The sequence below is a fragment of the Sarcophilus harrisii genome, chromosome 4, assembly GCF_902635505.1.
Source record: "Sarcophilus harrisii chromosome 4, mSarHar1.11, whole genome shotgun sequence".
Classification (NCBI taxonomy): Eukaryota; Metazoa; Chordata; class Mammalia; order Dasyuromorphia; family Dasyuridae; genus Sarcophilus; species Sarcophilus harrisii.
The window spans coordinates 301,451,495-301,473,291 of record NC_045429.1 but is presented as its reverse complement, the minus strand read 5'-3'; the positions used below and the strand labels follow the sequence as shown (position 1 = coordinate 301,473,291).

The following is a 21,797-nucleotide window of genomic DNA, read 5'->3' as shown; positions in this document are numbered from 1 at the left end:
ACATATTTAAATATATTTCTATATTTGTCATGTTGTGAGAGAAAAATCAGAAAAGGGGGAAGCAAACAAAGAAATTTTTTAAAAGGTGAAAATAGTATGCTTCAATCCACATTTAATCTCCAGAGTTCTCCCTCTGAATGTGTAAAGACTATTTTTCCAATTAAAGACTATTGGAATTGCCTTGGATCACCATATTGCTGAGAAGAGCTAAATTTGTCATAGTTGATCATCATAAAAACTTGCAGTTACTGTGTATAATGTTCTCCTGGTTCTGAGCATTTCACTCAGCATCAATCCATGTAAATGTGTCCAGGCTTTTCTGAAATCAGCCTGTTCATCATTTCCTATATAACAAAAGTATTCCATTACATTCCTATACTATAACTTATCCAGCCATTTCCCAATTGATGAACATCCACTTGATTTTCAATCCCTTGCAAACACACACACACACACACAAAAAGATGCTACATTTTTACATTTACATTTTCCTTCTTTTATGATCTCTTTGGGATCCAGACCCAGCAGTGGCAGTGCTGGATGAAAGGATATGCATAGTTTGATAGCCCTTTGGACATAATTTAAATTGTTTTTCACAATAGTTGGCTCATTTCACAGCTCCAGCAACAATGCATTAATGTTCCAGTTTTCCCACACTCCTTCTGACATTTGTTATTCTCTTTCCCTACCATTTTAGGGAATCTGATAGTTATATAGGATACCTCAGAGTTGTTTTAATTTGCATTTCTTTAATCAATAGTAATTTAGAGCATTTTTTCATATGATTATAGATGATTTTAATTTCTTCATCTGAAAATTGTCTCTTTATATCTTTTGGCCATTTATCAATTGGGGAATTACTTGGTTTTTTTTTATAATTTTGACTAATTTTTCCCTTAGCCTTCTGCTTCTTTTCTAATTATGGCTGCATTGGTTTTATTTGTGCAAATATTCCTTAATTTAATGTAACCAAAATTATCTATTTTGCATTTCATAATATTTTCTTGTTCTTCTTTGGCCATAAATTCTCCCCTTCTCCATAGATCTTATAGGTAGACTATCCCTTATTCTATGTATTTTCTCTACAGTATAATTTGCTTATACTGTCAATCTTTGTGACTAAATCATGAATCCATTTTTACCTTATCTTGGTATAGGGTATTAGATGTTGGTCAATGTCTAATATCTGCCATTTTCCAACTTTCTCAGAAATTTTTGTCAAATATTGAGTTCTTATCCCAGAGGCTGGAATCTTTGGGTTTGTCGATTACTATAGTCATGGACTGTTGTGTCTTGTGTACCTAACCTATTCCACTGATCCACTACTCTATTTCTTAGCCCAGTACCATATGGTTTTGATGACCACTTTATAATATAGTTTTCTTACTTTCAATTTTATTAATCTCCTTTGATTTTTCAGAATTTCTAATTTGTTGTTTAATTGGGGATTTTTAATTTTTTCTTTTTTCAGCTTTATTTAGTTGCATGCCCAATTTGTTGATCTCTTCTTTCTCTATTTTAAGACTTCAACCTTTCCTTCTCAGAATCAGATAAATCTAACTACAAAATCAACAAGAAAGAAACAGGGGAGGGTAATAGTATTCTAGAGTACCTAGATATGATAGACCTCTGGAGAAAATTGAGTAGGGGCAGAAAGGAATATACTGATTTCTCAATAGTACATAGCACCTACACAAAAACTGACTATCTATTAGGGCATAAAAAGCTCTATTTTATTTTGTTCATTTTTTTCTACTTTATTCATGTAAGCATTTAGAGATATAAATTTCCCCTAAGAACTGCTTTGCCTGTATACCATAAGTTTTGGTATATTGTCTCATTATTGTCATTCTCTTGGAAGAAATTTTTGATTGTTTCTATGATTTGTGGTTTGATCCACTCATTCTTTAGGATTAGATTCATTTCCAATTAGTTTTTAGTTTACATTTCCATGGCCCTTTATTGTGTGTAATTTTTATTGCATCATGATCTGAAAAGGATGCATTTAACATTTCTGCCTTTCTGCATTTGATTGTGAAGTTTTTATCTTATAATATATGGTCAATTTTTGTGTGTGTCATGTACTGCTGAGAAAAAAACATATTCCTTTCTATCCTCATTCAATTTTTCTCCAGAGGTCTATCATATCTAACTTTTCTAAAACTCCGTTCACCTCCTTAACTTCTTTCTTGTTTGTTTTGTGGTTAGAATTATCTGTTATTTCTTCAAGGAAATGGTTGAAGTCCCCTAATAGTATAATTTTGCTACTTTTTGCTTCCTATACCTCACTTAACTTCTCCTCTAATAATCTGGATACTATACCCTTTAGTACATATATATATTTATATAGTTATTACTTCATTGTTTATGGTACCATTTAATAAGATGTTATTTTCTTCCTTATCTCTTTTAATTAGCTCTTTAATTAATTAGATTAGCTAATTAATTAATTAATTGCTTTTCCTTTGAGATCCGGATTGCTATTTTTTTTTTTTTTTACTTCAACTGAAACACAATATATTCTGCTTCAACCTTTTACCTTTACTCTGTGTGTATCTCTCTATTTCATATGTGTTTCTTGTAAAAAATTTTCTTGTATTGTAGAATTCTGGTTTATAATCCCCTATACTTTTGTTTTATGGGAGAGTTTATTCCATTCACATTCACAGCTATAATTATCAACTGTGTATTACCTTCCATCTCATTTTCTTCCCTATTTATATTTTTATTTGTTCTCTTTTCACTCTGTCTTTCCTTACCAGTGTTTTGCTTCTGACTACTGCCTCCCTCAATTTTTCCTTCCTACTAATTCTCTTTCTGCTTTCACCTACTACTTCTGCCCTCCTTTCTATCCACTTCCATCTTTCTCTTTCCCCTTTCTCTTCCTACTTCCCTATAATGTAAGATAAATTTCTATGCCCAACTGAATGTGTATATTATTTTCTCTTTGGGCCCAAATCTGATGAGATTATAGTTAAAACTCCTTCCTTCTTTCCCTCCACTTTAATGGTTCTTTTGTGCTTCTTCATGTAATCTAATTTATTCCATTTTAAACCTCTTTCCTCTTTTCTCAGTATAATCCTTTTTTCTACTCCTTAATGTCTTTTTTACATCATCACATGCAAAGTCAACTTACAGCCATACCCTCTGTTTATGAATGTTGAAGAGTTTCAAGATCTTCCTCTGTAGAGATATAAACAGTTTAACCTTTAAATAACATGTGCTTTTTTTTTTTTCTTTCCTGTTTATCTTTTCATGTTTCTCTTGAGTCTTGTATTTGAAGATCAAATTTTCTGTTCAGTTCCGGTTGAAACTTTTCATCAAAAATGATTGAAAGTCCCCTATTTCATTGAATCTTTTCCCTTGAAAGATAATGCTCAGTTTTGTTAGATAATTGATTCTTGGTTGTAATCCAAGATCTTTTTGTCTTCCATAGCATTCTATTTCAGGTCCTCAGATCCTTTAATATAGAAGCTGCTAAGTATTGGTAATCCTGACTGTGGTTCCTTGGCATTTGAATTGTTTCTTTCTGGCAATTTACAATATTTTCTTCTTGATTGATAATCCTGGAATTTAACTACAATATCTCTTGGAGTTTTCATTTTAGGATCTCTTTCAGGAAGTGATAGGTATATTCTTTTGATGACTATTTTAATCTTTGGTTCTCAGATATCAGGGCAGTTTTCCTTGATGATTTCTTAAAAGATGGTGTTCAGACTTTATTGATTGATTGATCATGACTTTCAGGTAGTTCAATGATTTTAAAATTATTTCTCCTGGAGCTATTTCCAGGTTGGTTGTTTTTCCAATGAGGTATTTTACATTTTCTTCTATTTTTTTCCATTTTTAAAATTTTGCTTGTCTGATTCTTGATGTCTCATGGAGTCCATTTGCCTGTAGCTGCCATTTGTCCAATTCTAATTTTTAAGGAATGATTTTCTTCAGTTAGCTTTTGTATCTCCTTTTTAATCTGACTAATTCTACTTTTAAAGGAATATTTTCTTCAAAGGCTTTTTTTTTTTGCATGTGGCCTATTATATTTTTTAAGGAATTCTTTTAAAAAATTTTTCAATAAATTTGTGTCCTTTTCCAAGATTTTCCAAATATTTTTCAAGATTTTCCCTTGCATATCATTTCTTTTCCCAGTTTTTCTTTTAGCTCTATAATTTCACTTTTAAAATAATTTTTTTAGCTTTTCTAAGAAGGCTTTTTGAGGTTGAGCCATCTTTATATTCTCCTTTGAGTTTTCACATACAGACATTTTATACTCTTCTGAATTGTTTTCTTCCCTGTCACTTAACTGTAGCTTTCTATGGTCAAGGTTCTTTTCTGTTTTTTGCTCAAATCTTTTTTGACCTTTTTTTTTTTTTTTTTTTTTGCCCAGGACCTCTGCTCCTCTGGTATAGGGGAATGCTGTCCCAAGCTTCTTGTGTGGAGGTCACTGGTTTTGAGCAGTGGGGCTTCAGGTGTTTGGTGACTTGCTCATTGGCCTGGAGTAGCCTAGTCGTATCTGTTGTTGCCTTGTTTGTAAAGGTAGCAACTTGTCTTCTGCCCTGGGACTGTTGGCTCCACCACCAGTCTGCTGTGCTACTGTCTTGTTGAGCTAGGACTGAGGGGTCCTTCCAAGTTATCTTAAGGTAGAATACTGTTTCACTCTCCTCTTTGTAGTTCTGTTACTCCAGAATCTGTTCAGAAGCTTGATTTAAAGTTTTTTTTTTTTTTTTTTTTCCAGAAGAAACTGGGAAAAGCTAAGGGACCTTCCTGGCTTGTCTCTGCCATCTTGACTCTGCCCTGATCAACATTCATTTTATTATTATTTTTAATTATTATAACTTTTATTGACAGTACATATGCATGGGTAATTTTTTACAACATTTATCTCTTGCACTCACTTCTGTTCCGATTTTTTCCTTCCCTCCCTCCACCCCTTCCCCTAAATGGCAGGCAGTTTTATGCATGCTAAATATGTTATAGTATCTCCTAGATGCAATATATGTGTGCAGAACTGAACAGTTCTTTTGTTTCACTGGAAGAATTGGATTCAGAAGGTAAAAATAACCTGGGAAGAAAAACAAAAATGCAAACAGTTTACACTCATTTCCCAGTGTTCCTTCTCTGGATATAGCTGATTCTGTCTATTATTGATCAATTGGAACTGAATTAGATCTTCTCTTTGTTGAAGATATCCACTTCCATCAGAATACAACCTCATACAGTATCGTTGTTGAGGTATATAATGATCTACTGGTTCTGCTCATTTCACTTAGCATCAATTCATGTAAGTCTCTCCAAGCCTCTCTGTATTTATCCTGCTGGTCATTTCTTACAGAACAATAATATTCCATAACATTCATATACCACAATTTAGCCAACCATTCTCCAATTGATGGGCATCCATTCATTTTCCGGTTTCTAGCCACTACAAAAAGGGCTGCCACAAATATTTTGGCACATACAGGTCCCTTTTCCCTCCTTTAGTGTCTCTTTGGGATATAAACCCAGTAGTAGCACTGCTGGATCAAAGGATATGCACAGTTCCAGAAGGGTTGGATTCTTTCACAACTCCACCAACAATGCATCAACAACATTCATTTTATATAAGATTTTGAGTTTCAAATTTTTCTCCCTCTTTCCTTCTTATCTTCCTTCCCCAAGATGGCAAGCATTCTGAGATAGATTATACATGTGCAATCATATAAAAATATTTCCACATAAATAATGCCAGAAACTTGGCATCTCACACCCCATACCAAAATAAGGTCAAAATGCGATGATACCATAAAAAAATTAGGAGAGCAAGAAATAATTTACCTATCAGATCTTTGGAGAAGAGAGGAATTTATGACCAAAGAAGAGCTAGAGAACATTATATAAGGCAAAATGGACAAATTTGATTACATTTAATTTAAAAGGTTTTACACAAAACCAACAGAAACAAGATTAAAAGATAAGTACAAAGCTGGGGAAAATTTTTTACAACCAATGTTTCTGATAAAGGTTTCATTTCTAAAATATATTAAGAACTATATCAAATTTATATGAATACAAGTCATTCCCCAATTGATAAAGGGTCAAAGGACAATTTTCAGAAGATGAAATTAAATAAATTATATGAAAATATTTTAAAGCACTATTGATTAGAGAAATGAAAATTAAGGCAACTCTGAGGTACCACTCCACACCTCTCAGACTGACTAAGATGACAGGAAAAAATAATGATAAATGTTGGAGGGTATGTGGGAAAACTGGGACACTAATGTGTTGTTGGTGGAGTTGTAAAATGATTCAATCATTCTGGAGAGCAATCTGGAACTATGCCCAAAAGGGATATAAAGCTGTGACTTCGACTCAGCAGTGCCAGTATTGTATCCCATGGGTCTGTATCCCAAAGAAATCATAAAAGGAGTGAAAAGGACCCACATATGCAAAAATGTTTGTAGCAGCTCTTTTTGTGGTAACAAAGAATTGGAAAATGAATAGATGTCCATTATTTGGGGAATGGCTGTGGTATGTGATTGTTCTATTAAATTATTAATTAATGTAACATTAATTAATGATAATTAATAAATTATCATTTGTTGTTCTATAAAAAATGATGAACCAATTGGTTTTAGAAAAACCTGGAAAGATTTGCAGGAACTGATGCTAAGGAAAACAAGCAGAACCAGGAATACATTGCACACAATTAACAGCAACAATGTGCGATGATCAATAATGAAAGTCTTGGTTTTTCTCAGTGGTTCAGTGATCCAAAGCAATCACAAAAGATTTTGGACAGAAAATGAGATCTGTCTCCAAAAAAAAGAACTATGTTGATCGAATGTAAATCAACATATGCTATGTTCACTTTTTTTGTGTGTTTTTTTTAATCTCCCATGTTTTTTTTCCTTTTATTCTAATGTTTTCCTCTGAACATGATTCATAAAGCAATCTGCATTAAAATAAATAAATAAATTAGAAAGAAAATTATATTTCCACATTAGTCATATTGTGAAAAAAGAAACAGAACAAAAGGGAAAAGCCACAAAAAAGCAAAAAATTTTTTTTAAAAAAAAGTACAAATAGTATGTTTTGATCTGTATTTAGACTCCACAGTTCTTTCCCTGGATGTGAATGGCATTTTCCATTATGAATCTACTGGAGTTAGGAATGAACTTAATTTTGAAAGCCATTGCCAGTTATCTTGACTTTTCTCTTGTCACTGGACTTTGATGACTCTGGAAGACAGACTGGAAGACAGACCATTTCATATAGCTCTGTCTCATTTAATTCAATTCATTCACAAGTTAAGATCTCACTCTTGTGATATCATTGATGAACAACAGGCATCATTTCTCATTGATTTATGTAAGGTCTTATGATAATGAGATGTAGAGTTAAAAGGGATTTTTGTTCAGTTGTTTTCAATTGGGTCTGACTTTTTATGACCCCATTTAGAATTTTCTTGGCAAGGATACAGGCCATTGGCCATTTCCTTCTCTGACCATTTTTACAGATGAGGAAACTGAGGCAAGCAGGGTTAGGTGACTTGCCCAGGGTCACACAGCTAGTAAGTGTCTGAGGTTGAATACGAACTCCAGTCCTCCTGACTCCATACCTGTAACTCTATTCACTGTGTCACCTTGCTACAAAAGGGGATTTAATGATCATATAATTCTACCTTCTCATTTTACAGATGGAGCTGAATCAGCATATTGAGTATTATCTGTCTGCATTCACGCAGGGCATTCCCAGTTCCTGAAAGGCCCTTCTTTTTCATCATCTCCTTTCACAATTCTCTTCTTTCATGTAGCTTTCACAGGTTCCTCTTGCACTCCCACCCTATGAAAGTGTTCTTTTCCCCAGATTTTCTTGGAGCACTTTGTTCAGGCATGTTCTCTGGCTTTCTGTCCTGCCTGGAGTGTACTTCCACATGCTCCAACTACTCACCTCCCTGGGTTCCAAACTAAAATACTACCTTCTTCAGCAAAGTCACAAAATCATTTGGTCTGGCCCTGCCAGGGTAACAGCAGGTTAATAATGAGCTGAAAGCTATGAACACCAACCTCCCACTGCTTAAGTTGATAATTAAATTAAATTGATAATTTTGTGTAGCCCCAGAATAATGTTATAAATATTCAAACGGCCTTTGGAAGGAAAAAAAAATTAATTCTGGTTTGAATATTTTTGTTTGTGTGTTATTATCTCCCAGATTAGATAGTGAGCTCCTCCTGGATAGAGACTGTTTTTTGAGGACTGTAACTGCCTTTTGTCCTTTTAGAATCTGTAGCAGTATTTGAGTAGGTACTTAATAAATGTTTATTGATTGACTGATCTCTGTTTTAGTTCCATCACACCCTTTCTCGTATCATGCTTTTTGTATATTTGTTATACTTTATCCTATCTCCTCTATCCCTAGTAGAATGTAAATTTCTATAGTGTAGCTCATTAAAAAATTTTTGTCCTTCTAGTACAGTGTCCTGCATATAGGAGGCATTCAATAACAATTTGTTGAATTGAATTGAAAAAAGTTAAATGATTTGCCCAAAATCATATAGGTAGCAAGTAGTGAAATAAACAGTAGAATCCAGTTCTTCTGAATCCAAATCCATCTTCACTAGATCACAGCATTACTTCCATGGTTACTGGCAGATGTGAAAGAAAGGTCAAAGTTATTATTCAGCAAATATAAACTTCCTGAGGACATAGAAATCTTATCATACTTTTTTTTTTTTTTAGAACATCTCTGCTATACTCAGCATGTAATAATTATTCAAAATACTTTAAAAATTATAGACTTAAAGTTGGAAGGTACTTCAGACTGTCAGACAAACAATAATTTTCCCACCTGAAAGTAGGTCTTTTCTTTTGCTAGAAGACTTCATGGAGAAGGAGCTTACTACCTTCTGAAAGGTATCCCATTCTAGTTTTAGATAACTCTAATTGTTAGGAAGAGTTTCTTGGTAGCAAGGCTAAATTGTTCTCAGGACAGTTAGGTGGTACAGTGGATAGAATGCTGGACCTGGAGTCAATAGGATTCATCTCCCTGAATTCGAATCTAGCCTCAGACACTTCTGAGTTGTGTGACCCTGTACAATTCATTTAAATTGCAGAGATGCAATTCACTTTGTTTCCTCAGCTATAAAATAAGCTGGAGAAAGAAATGGTAAACCGTTCTAGTATTTTTGCCAAGAAAACCCCAAATGGGGTCATGAAGGACAGGATTAAAACAATGGGGCAGTAACAAACTTCTACCTAATCACTGCTCCTAATTTTGCTCTCTGAGGTCAAGAAGGACAACAGCTATAATTCCTTTAATAATGCTGATTTGCTGATTGATTTTGCAATGGATAGAATTCTGGCCCTGAATTCAGGAAGACCTGAGTTCAAATCCAGCCTCAGAAATTTAACATGTCTGAGCTATGTGACCCTGAGCAAGTCACTTAACCTCAACTGCCTCAAAAACAAAAGAAACAAACAATGCTGATTTTTTGGAGGAATAGATAAGTAGATAAAAAGCATTTAAGAGTTTTGTACGTTGGAACATGAGAAGTGCTTTACATATATCCTCCACCTAGATATTATCAATAATAGCAAAAATAAAATATCTTTATTTTATAGATAAGAAAACTGAAGCAGACAAAAGCTTACTTAACTTGTCCATGTTTGCATAGTTAGAGAGTGTGAAATAGGATTTGAACTCAGTGCTTCCTGAGGTTTACTATTTCACGGTGCCATCTATCTGTAAATTCAAGGAAACCACCTTTATCATAGACCATCCAGTTAAAAAGATGTTTTCTACAAAAGCAAATAAGAAATTCAGCTTAATATGTCATAGAACCAAAGCTAGAGTGTGACCACATGCTTTATAATAATGTTTGATGGAGATAGTTCTCATAATGGTGAGAAGTTGGTGAAGAAGTTGGACTTATTATTCCCATTAGGAAATTTGGAAAAAATTAGGAAACAAATCCCTTGTCAAAAATCACAGTCAGTTAATTAGTGGTAGATTAGACCTATAGACACAGGAAGGCTGAATATTCCACATCTCTACAGCTTGGTGTCTTTGGAATTTTAGAGGTCATTTGGATGATCTTTTGCCACGTCACAGATTAGTTCTTGCTCCCGTAATGTTCTTCAGTCATTTCAATAACATCTGATTCTTCATGACCTGATTTAGGATTTTCTTGACAAAGGTACTGGAGTGGTTTTCCAAATCTTCTTCCAGCTCATTTTACAGATGAGGAAACTAAGACAAATAGGGTTAAGTGACTTGCCCAGGGTCATACAACTACTGTGTGTCTGAGGTTAAATTTGAATTCAGATCTTTCTGACTTCAGGTGCAGTGCTCTATCTACTATATTTCTTACCTGCCCTGCTTGGATGACTTCTGGGATTACTTTCTACACCCAAAGAGTATGAATTTCTTCTTTCCTATGACATGTCTATTTTCTTTATCCTAAAGCCACGGGACGTAGACATACTGAAAAAAAGGGCGGTGGGGGATGGGAATTCAGAGAATTTGTGAGTAAATTACTAGAATCTCTCTGGATTTTGGTTTCTTTATTTAGAAAATGTGACCTCTTTTAGCTCTAAATTCTGATATCCTATAAACCAACAAGGAAGAATTTAGCAGCATCGTATATTGAAAATAGAAGTGAGTGTGCAGCAAAATAACTGTATGGATATGTATACATATATTGTATTTAACATATACTTTAACATATTTAACATGTATTGGTCTACCTGCCATCTGGGGGAGGGGGTGGAGGGAAGGAGGGGAAAAGTTGGAACAGAAGGTTTTACAAGGGTCAATGCTACATTACCCATGCATATATCTTGTAAATAAAAAACTATAATTAAAAAAAAAAAAAAAAAAGAAAAGAAAAAAATAGAAGTGAGACTATGGCAAGGCAGTTTGGAGAGTCTTAAGCATGGACTTGGCCATAGCCCAGGACTACCAGAGAGCTCAAGATTGTAGACTGGGGTTGTGAATGAACTTGAATTTGAATGAACTGAGCAAGACTGGCTCACAGGGATTGATACAGCTTAATAATCAAGGATAGGTCTTACATGACTAGGGTCATTAAGGATTCCAGGTAGGATTGGTAAGGAACACCAAGCTCATTGGCTATTCCAGAATCCATCAAGAGAGGGCTCTGTAGCACTGACCGTTTCTCCAAATAATGCATTCTCCTAGAGCTGGGAAAGTTGGCACTTGCTGAGTAAGAACTTTTTTGATCTCCTTAGATGCTAATGCCTCTTCCAATTAATTTCCTTGCATTTATTTCATATCTACTTAGATAAAAGGACCAATGACAAATTTGCTTTTAATGAGGAAGGTTGTTCGTTGGTTGTTGTCCTTTGTTCTTGAAGAGGACCAAAATGACAGCATATCCATCTGGCTGATCAGACCAATATGAGCTGGGAAGGCTCTGCCACAGATTGGATACAAGTAGTCCATATGAACATTTGGGGAGGGTTCTCTTTGCGCATCTCACCTTTCTTTTGGGCTAATTCAATTCTGCTTTGCTCATAGAGCAAATCTTTGATCTGGGTGTGTGTGAGAAGACAACATAAGTACATGTATGTGTAATGGGAGATTGGTCCAATCCTTTCATTTTACTGATGAGAGAACTGAGGTTCAGGAAAGAGATAGATTAAGGAAAGCAACCTCCTTCCAGTCATCCATGTCAGTAGCTTCTATATTCTTTAATTCAAATTGTCATTATGACTATAGACCATGACCTTTCAACTAGATTAATCCATTTTCCACACTGCTGTCAAAATAATATCCATCATGGCTGAACATACTTTTTCCTTGCTCAAAAACCTTGAGGAACTTCATGACCTCCCATGAGAATCAGTTAACATTTATTCAACATTTATGTACCAAGTATTGGAAATACAAAGACAAAACCAAAACAATCCCTGCCATCAAGGAGTTTATAGTCTCTTGGGGCAGAGGGGAAGATAATACAAATATATACATATATATTATATATATATATATGTACATATATGCACAAAAACATACAAGGTAGTATTAGGGAAGAAGTCAGTTGCTAGGGGGGGTCAAGAGAGGCCTTATGTAAGAGGTATTATCTCAGTAGGACTCTGAAGGACACTCTACTTCTTGGGGCACTTAGATTGTTGTAGTGTTTAGTGTGCTGGACACTGAGTCAAGAAGACCCAAATTCAAATTCAGCCTCAGATTCAGCCTGGCTCTGTGACCCTGAGCAAGTTTAACCTTAGTTTCCTCATCTATAAAGTAGGGGTAATTATAGCACTTACCTCCCAGAGTTTGAGATCCTCAAGTGAAATATCATTTATAAAGTGTTTAGTACAGTGCTTGGCACTTAGTAAGTGCTATGTAAATATTATTATTATTACAGATTCTAAGGATCAGAGGTGAGGAGAGACTATATTCTAATCATGAAGACAGTCAGAGCAAAGGCAGAAAAATCAAAGGGAGTGAATAACTCAATCATTCAAATGAGCTTCCTAAAGCATGCATCTGACCATGTCCCTCCCCTACTCCAAAACCTCCTGTAGCTCCCTGTTACTCCCAGAATTGAATATAAAATCTCCTCTGGCTTTTAAAGTCCCTCATAATCTGTCTCCTTCCTATCTTTCTAGACTTTCATCTTGCTCCTTTTCATCTCTCTTTTCCCATAATTCTCATTCAAACCTCCATTTCCAGACTTTATCTCTGTTCCCCATGTCTGTAGCTTTCTTACCTTTTCTGCTGTCTGGCTTCCCTGACTGTGAAGTTAAAAACTCCATTTTCTACAAGAAGCCTTTCCCAATTCCCCTTCATGCTAATGCCTTTCCTCTTGGATTATCTCCTCTATCCGGTATATCTCCTGTTTGTACATAGTTGTTTGCATATTGTTATCCCAATTAAATTGTGAACTACTTGAGAGTAGAGACTGTTCCCCTCTTCTCCTTTCATCATATCACTAGTGATTAACCAGTGATAACTAGCATATATTAGGTGTTTTAAAAATATTTCTTAATCTGTGTGTGAGGAACAGGAAAGACATTCAAAGCTATTTGCCATCTGTGTCCTGCTTTTCAGATTTATTGCATGATATTTTGAGAGTAGACTTTTTAATGCCTTTGTGTAATGTTCTGGCTACCTTTCTGGAGGTCTCAGGACCAGCCTTGGTTTCAGTAGAATAATCACCACAAGAATAGTCAGGAATAAAGTCCAAAGTCTTTATTATCTCCTTTACAGCCTGTCTCCTTCGCCTGGGGCTGGCTTTCTGGGGGACCTTCACATGAGCCTTTGATCTTAGTGGAAGAATGCAGCAGGCAGGAGAGCCACCAGGATGATGGAAGATGGAATGTCTCTCTCCCAGTCCTTGTTGACTCTTATATACCTTATTGTAATTACATCATTACAGCATACTGATCATGTGTGAACTTAGAGAACCCTTACATCACCATGTACTAAGTATATATGTAAACTAGATAACCATGGTCTCATCAATTCCTCTAAGTTAACACCTTATTTCAAGTATACTTCTCCAGAATTCTGGCTCTCTACACTTTTGTATCCCTTTTCCTCAGGATCTTGATTATGCAAATTGATGTTTTTTGGATTGGAAGTACTTTACCATAAATCACATATGTTAAATTTCTGATTCTATCTTCAGTATTTTTCTATTACACCATGTTCTTTTAATGAGTCCCCTATAATGGGGGATCTCCTGGTAGAAACTGGATGTCCATTATTAAGAATGTGATAGAAGGGTCTCCTTTCCATGTATTGGGTGGATTAAATTTTGGGTTCCTATGAACTAGTTGCCTGACGAAGACTACAATTCCCAGCAGCCTCTGGGAGGAGGGTTTTGTGTGAACAGGTGAGGCAGTTCCCAGAGAGGCAGATCCCCGAGGGAAGTTTTACTCTTTGCTCTTTCATGTGCTGGTGAGTGATTTTCAGGCATTAAGATCCCCGGCCTAAGACCGATATAGAACTGGGAGCTGAAGGGGAAAGCAGCGAACCGCAGAATTAAGCTTAGGGACCCCTTAGCTGCAGCCAAGTTGGGCCCCCTTTTGTTTCAATCTTGAAGCTGAGGTGCCTATCAGACTGATTTAGCTTTCAGGAGTGCAGCCTCCGAAGGGTAATTTCATTTGCTCAGTCTCAGGGATCCTTCCTAAACTATTCTCATGGCCGTCTGCACTCCCTCCCAGCTGGAGCGGAGTGAAATTCTTGAGCACTTGGGGTCGGGTTTTCTCCCCAGTGTCTGCACTTTCTCCATAAGCCAGGCACACGAGGGAGCCTTATTGGGGCTCTCTAACTCCTGGGAGGTATTGGCCGAGGACACTCCCTCAAATGCCTGCTGCTCCTTGACCCAAGCGGAGAAGGGAGGGGAGAAGAAAGAGAAACAAAAGAATTAAAGGAAGATCTAGTGGAATTTGAGTCTGGCTGGGGGAGAAGAAAGGAGAAATCTTGTGCAAGGAAGCTGTGAGGTACAGGAGAGAGATCGCTGCACTTGCCTGAGGTCGGAATCCTTGGCTCTGCCTGCTTCCTTACTGCAACGTCTTGTTTCTGCTCTGGGTCAGTTTCCTTACCTGTAAAGTGAAGGGGTTATAATAGGTGATTTCTGTTCAGAATAAACTACTGTATTTCTGTGGAAGGGAGGAGGTGGAGGTCTGGAGGAGGGTATGGAAGGGCTGCAGAGGTGAGTTAGGGCAGCTGGAGGAGAGGGGTCGTTTGTTAATTGGTTGGGGCCCCACAGTGTTGTCCAGTGTCTGGGGTGTTGCTTGACTTGGCAGAGGAGGGTTTGCAGCAAGGGCTAGTAGCTGATTTAGAGACTGGAGGGAATTCCATCAACACATCCCTTCCTGTCTCCCAGCCTCTTTCCTACTCAACTTGGCGGAGGCCCCAGAAATGATCTATCCAGTAAGTAGGCCTGGACTAGCCCTCTTAGGAAGGTTAAGTTGGGAAGGTCGAGTGCATGTGGCTACCGAGGGAAGAGATACTCGGGGTGTTTCCCCCTTCAGTTCCAGGAGTATGGCTTTCCCTGGTGGCTTAGTGCCAGGTTCCAGGAAGTAATGTTGCTGTTTTTTTGCCTATTCTCTACTTTAGATAAGAAAAAGATGAAGACTTGAATGAGGAAGTAGGGCCTCTTGGGTTCCTCGGAAGTGAAGGAGCTGGGTCGTTTCCCAAGCTCATCTGAGCTTGTTGTTGGGTGGGGCTAGAATGGCTGTGAGTTGGGGAACATTTCCTGACTCCTTCCAAGCAGGGTTGGGTAAAAGAATTCCTGTGGCCCTTCATCAAGTATGGTCTTGTCTGAGTCTCTGTTTCCAATGGGTTCTTACACATTATCTCGCCTGTAAAGCAGAGGAGTATGTTTCAATTCACTTCATGACTCAACTTTACTCCTGTACCCGGGCAGGAACTGGAGTTGTGGATTGTAGGCCTTTTTGTCTTGCTTTCTCCTCCCCTTGGTTGGGGACATAAAAACAAAGCCATTCTCATTTGAATTCTGCCCACTGTGAGCAGGGGAGGAGAGGAGAGGGAGGGAAGGGGAGAAGTCATCAGACAAAAGAAGATTGTTTCTGGCTCTAGTCCCCATCCCTGCTGCTCTGCTGGGGTGCAGGCAAGGGACAGTTGTTATCCTGTCATTCTGGACTGACTTGAGGGAGAACCCAAAGATATTTGCTGTAGAAATGAGGTGAAGGTGATTAATCTGGAAAAGAGGCTTAATTCTGGATCACTTCCTACCCCTAGGCTCAATTTCCTGGAGACATTCCAGAAAACAGTGTTGAGGGAGGGGGTAGGGGAGCCAATGGGGATTTAATTACCACTGTACATTCCTTTACCTAAGGGCTTCCTTGTACTGGTGACCTTGTTCCCAGTGTTTTCCCCCCCAGGGTGAAATTGGGTGCTTATTAGACCTTCAACAGGTTTCCTGTGAAAGAGGAAGTGGCTACGGGGTTATAGGGAGGCTATGTTTCTCAGCGTCAGCAACGGTGTGTGTAGGAGTGGGTAACTGTACCCGCTTTCAAAAGGCTGTTCTGAACCATCTTTATTCAGTCCTTGATCTTTGTTCCCTCCTTAAAACTTTTCTCCCAGACCTCTGGATTGTTTGTAATAGGGGCAGGAATTGTAGATAGGGAGATAACAAAGTTACTAAATCTCCACCCTCAACTTCCTGAGTCCAACAACATCCAGGAAACAGATGGGGACCCTGCCTAGAGAATTACACTAAGACTGAGCTTCCCTCTCTACCCCTTCCTTCTCTCTCCCTCAGTCAGTAGAAAGTCAGTCTCCTTTCCCTCAGTCAGTAAAAAAAGAATTGCATTATTTTTTTTTTCTTTTTGCTTAAAAAAATTATTTATTTTTAGCATTAAAAAAATTTGAGTTTTAAATTTTCTCCCTCCCTTTCACCTTTTTGTCATCCATTGACAAAGCAAGCAATATGATTAGAATAGCATTATTCCTAAATTAGTTCTGTGCTGGGCATTGGGGAAACTCACTCATAATGTGCTCAGCTGGTGCTGCCCTGGCATGGTTGGGAGAGAAGGAGGGGTATGGCTTTGGTTGGTACAAGCTGGGGCGTGGGAAGGGGGAGTGCTTTGCCCAGTAACTACATAATATCCCCAGGGAGCAGGGCAGCTTAGATAGAAATGTCCTATGACCAAACTTTCCATTTCTCTCTAGGTGGGATACAGTTGTGATAGACGCCTGAGCAGCACTGGGAGGCGCCTGAAATGTCCCGGACCCCTTCTTTCGTCCTTCCCATTCCTGAAGGCAGGGAAAGCTCTAGGTAAGCTGCCATCTGGGTTAGGGGCAGAACTCTCATGGGCTGTTTAACAGTAGAAGTGGCACTGGGCTTGAAGTCAGGAGCCCTGAATGCTAGTCCTAGTTCTGGCACGTACCAGCTGTGTGTGAATTTGAACAAAGGACACAAAGAAGAATTCAAAGATCTGTTCAAATTCACACAACTGATATGTGCCAGAGCTAGGACTGGAACTTGGGGCTCCAAAAGCTTTGCCTTAGTGGATATAGCGACCATCCCATTGAATTCCTGCATCAAAGAAGGAAAAAAAAATGCTTCAAAACTATGGAGGCTGATGGAGAGTGTTCATGTGTATAGGGAAGGGAATCTGACAGGTTTTGATTTATCTGAAATGCTGGTTCTGATCTTTTCTGGAGGGATAGGCAAAGGGGAAAGTTGTCTGGCCCATAAAGCCCTAACCTTTCTATTCCCCAACAGCCAGGATCTCAGCCCGTATGATGAGAGCATTGTACACGACTCCTTCCATCAGCTCATCCAGGAGCAGAGTCAGCGGGCTGAAGCTGAATCTCTGGAACTCCAAGAGTGGCCTCCTAGGGACAAAGGTAAGGAGTTTATCCAGAGAGGAGGTGCTGGTTCCTTTCACTAATAAATCTGTCTGAGATAGGTTCCAACTATGAGTTTAGATAGCCAAGTGCTGAAGTGAAGAGAGCACTGGGCCTGGAATTGAAAAGCCCTAAATTCTAACCTGACCTAAGATACTTAGGACAGATACCAGATCCTGGACAGGTCACTCAGCCTCTGATTATATTAATTTCCTCAGTCATAAAATGGGAATTTCACAAGGTTGTTGTATATATCAAATGAGCTCATATTTGTAAAAATACTTAACCTACTACCTTGCATATAGTACCTATTATTTATTTATATTTATTTATTTATATCTATTCCCTATTCTTCCCCAGCTAGTCCAAGCTCTTCATTTTGTAGATGAGAAAATTGAAAACCAGAGAGATAAAGTGATTTGCTAAGGTCACACAGTTAGTGCCTAACACTGAATCTAGGTCTTCCCTGACTCCAAATATAGTACTCAGTCCACTTCCTTGCATTACCTGCTACCAGTGCTTTCTGGTTATTTAGAGCAAAGAAAACAGCTGTTTGATTTCTAGAGAATGTTTAGCAATTTTCTCTGGGATTTACAAGGTTAGTGAAGTTCCTTCTGTTCCTCAAATTCTGGGATTCTTTTTTTTCCCCCTTTAAAAAATATTTATTTATTTAAAATTTATATACAAAATTAAAAAAATTTTTTCTTGTGCACAGAACATGAGAGAATTCAAAAAAGGCAACAAATTTCAATTTCAAGAAAGCTTATATAATAATAGAATACATTATATTCAAAACTGTGTATCTTGTTTTTTGCTTCCTTCTAATTTTTTTTTTTGTTTTCTGCTGTGAACTTATTGCTTTATTCTTTCTTTTTTCTTACCTCCTATTTTCCCTGAGCAGGCTACAGTTAAGCACAAATATAATTATGTATGTACACATACAATATAACCCACACATACACATATACATATAAACACACAGATATGGATACACCTGTACCCATCAATTCACATACAACACACACTCATATTTATGCATATACACACATGCATAGATAGGCAGATGCATATATACATGCACACACAATACAATGCCCTCATATACACATGTACATATAGATATATGTGCATATACACATACATTCACAAATGCACCCACATACATGTATACATAAACACATGTACATATAAATACATGTGCAGATATATACATTCATATACATTTATACACATGCATACACTCATACATTATGTACATGTAGATATATATGCATATACACATATATACATACACATATGCATACACATCCATATTTATATACCTATAATCATGCATGCATATGCACATATGCATTTATGTACATCTATGTAAGGCTGTACTTTGGTTATTTGTCCTGTTCCTCTGAAGGTGGATAACAGTTTCATCTTCTTAGAGCCAAGTTGGAATTCTTTTATAGGTGGAGGTTCCCAGCTCCACGGGGCTCCTCAGGAGTATAGTTCAGCCACACTTCGGATCCTGGCCAACATGCCCAGTCGAACCATTGGTGAGTGAGGGAAATCTCTTTGCCAAACCCATCCCTTTTTTGCTTGCCCTATCCCTGTTCCCTTCCAGGTCCTTCATCTGGCTCTGAGACACCCGTGGGAGTTGGGCTCATGTGTGTTCAGAGCTTGTATCCTACTGCCGCTCTGCCTGGCATCTTGATAAAGTGCTTTCTTGGTTTCTAAAAAAGACTCAGTAACAAGTAAAAATAGAAGCGTTTTGGATGCTGATGATGCCTTGCATTCTCTTGAGAAAGAGGTTTTCCTGTTGGGTTACATTCAGGAACTAGGGCCTCCTAATTACTTTCTCAATGCTTGGGACCCTGGGAAGAGGCCCCACTCAAACCTCCAAAGGACCAAGAGATACTCATATCCTTGTGAGTATTCTACCACCATTGTAACTTGAGGGCAACTTCTAGAGCATCAGTTCTAGGAACAATGAGAAGTGATGATAGGGAATTGGGTTTGGGGAAGAAGAACAGAGAAAGAAACAGAAGGTACTTAGTTAATCTATCTCATCCCTGAATGTTCCTAAATTCAAGTGCCTTCTCCCTCCACAATTTCAACCCCCAAACCCACAGGTCGAAGCAGGGGAGCCATTATTTCACAGTACTACAATCAAACAGTCAAACTAAGGCGGAAAAATAGCCGACCCTTGCTGAGAGACATGTCACGTTCTGCACGACCCAGTATTCGGCAATATGACTTGGAATTTGACTTGACCCCCAGGGAAGAAGAAGGTGAGTTTGGCAGGAGGGATAGCCTACCCTGTTTGGAGTTGTAGTAGCCACCTGCTAAGATGATCTTATCACATCTTCATGGGCTCTGCCCCCTAGAAATCTGGTTTCTCCTTCACCCCACCTTTCTCAAGCTTTTGCCTTCAGGGCCTTCTAGTAAACATTCCCCCAGTTCCTCCTTTCTGAATTCTGTCCTTTTTTGGAAACAATCCTCTAACTTCTTTTGTTTTAGAAGAGAGTATGGAAATATGTTTCTCAGATCTCTTTTCCCCTCCCTATTTGTTATCTATAATCTCTGCTCTTAAGAAACTTGCATTTTATTTTGAAGACTACCTATATACACTTTGATTGTCACTTTAGTTATTTCTCCAGCTCATTTTACAGAAAAAGAAACTGAGGCAAACATAGTGAAGTGACTTAATCAGAATCACACAGCTAGCAGGTGTCTGAGGCCAGATTTGGACTCTTTCTGTCCTATCCACTGTGCTAGTTAGCTGCCCCATATGATAATAATTGCTAACATTTATATAGAGTTTACTGTGTCTTACCCTTTACAATTATCTCATTTAATCTTCACAACAATATTGGGAAGTAGAGGTAGTTATTGTTCCCATTTTACAGATGAGGAAATAGGTTAAACAGAGGTCAAGTGACCTGCAGAGGGTTACACAACTAGGCTTGGATTTGAAATCAGGTTTTCCTGATCCCAGGCCCAGCACATGATACCCAGCTGCCTAAATACAAGTTATATATAGAGAGTGATTTGAAGGTAACCTTGGATGTGAAAAGAAACAGGAGGCCAGGTCAAAGCTACAGATTCCAGATGTCTTGTGTGAGGAATAGTAATTAGTCCATGGCAATTGGATTATCAGTAGATAGAGAGTTGGGCCTGAACTCATCTTCCTGAGTTCAAATCTGGCCTCAGATAATAGTTGTGTGACTCTGGCTAAGTCATTTAACCCTGTTTGCCTCAGTTCTTTACCTGTCAAATGACTTGGAGAAGGAAATGGCAAACCACTCTAATATTTTTGCCAAGAAAAATCTCAAATGGGGTCACTACTGAAACAACTGAACAACAGCAAAGTTGGATTGTACAAAGAATGGAATATTTAAAAAAAGACTTTAAAGATAGGAAGGGATCAAGATGTAAAGGGTTGTAAATGCAAGGCAAAGGACTCCCTATTTGGTCCTGGAGGATATAGTAAGCTGTTGTAGCTTATTAAGTTGAGGAAGGAAGAAAGGGTGACATTGTCAGACCTACAATTTACAATATGACTTTGGTGGTTGTAGAGGACAGCGTAAGAGTAGAGAAAAACTTGAGTCAGGGAGAAAAATTAGAAATTAAACATTAATACCAATTATAAATAATATAAATGATCACAACATAAATTATATAATAATATAAATTATTATAAATAATTATAATAATAAATAATAATTCAATAATAAAAATTATTGGAATAGTTGATTGATTTGAATTGTTTCCACTTTCATAGCTAGCCCCATTTGATGACCCATTCCCCTTTGAAATTTGAATGTAATTGGGGCAGGTAGGTGGTACAGTGGATAGAGCACCAACCCTGCAGCCAGGAGGACCTGAGTTCAAATCTGGTCTCAAATACTTAAGACTTCCTATCTGTGTGACCCTGGGCAAGTCACTTAATCCCAATTGTCTCAGAAAAAGAAAGAAAGAAAGAAATTTGAATGTAATCACTCTGATAGACTTGGCTCTTTTCAAATAATGAAGTGATTCAGGCCAATTCCAAGAGACTTGGATGGAGAGAACCCCCTGCACCCAGAGAGAGCACCATGAGAATTGAATGTGAATCACAACATAGTATTTTCATCTTTTTTATTGTTGTTTGCTTGCTTTTATTTTTCTTTCTCATCCCCCCCCCCCCATTTTTGACTTGATTTTTCTTATAAAAAAGAAATTTGAATATAATCCCCTTCACTTCATACTCTTTCCTGGGCTTTTCAACATCTCTTGTTGAAGAACCTAGGAGGTCAAGGGTTTACTCTTAAACAACTTAAAAGATTGTTCCCCTGTTTGTATTTTAATCTTTAAAGACATTAAAAAATGTCTTTAAGACAAACTTCTGTCTTGCCATCTCTAGCTTCTTTTTAGAAAGAGGATTCTTAGGCTATTTTAGATGTAGGTTAGGTTCAGTCCAGACATTTCCTCA

General features: G+C 37.6%; 1 protein-coding gene across 7 annotated transcripts in view; it reads left to right on the top strand.

The window, feature by feature from the left end:
- Positions 1-21,797, top strand: part of TMC6 (transmembrane channel like 6) — a 63,547-nt gene that overhangs the window by 3,663 nt on the left and 38,087 nt on the right. For 3 of the 7 annotated variants that reach the window (XM_012548631.3, XM_023502652.2, XM_023502654.2), the window contains 4 exons: positions 16,655-16,760; positions 17,211-17,335; positions 18,793-18,879; positions 19,456-19,614. In XM_012548631.3, coding sequence (XP_012404085.1) covers positions 16,705-16,760; positions 17,211-17,335; positions 18,793-18,879; positions 19,456-19,614 — 427 coding nt within the window. In that variant the 5' untranslated portion in view covers positions 16,655-16,704. Of the gene's footprint in view, positions 1-13,843; positions 13,913-14,258; positions 14,546-16,141; positions 16,534-16,654; positions 16,761-17,210; positions 17,336-18,792; positions 18,880-19,455; positions 19,615-21,797 lie in introns of those variants that run through there. The other 4 variants (XM_031965566.1, XM_031965567.1, XM_023502656.2 and 1 more) reach the window with 4 other exon arrangements.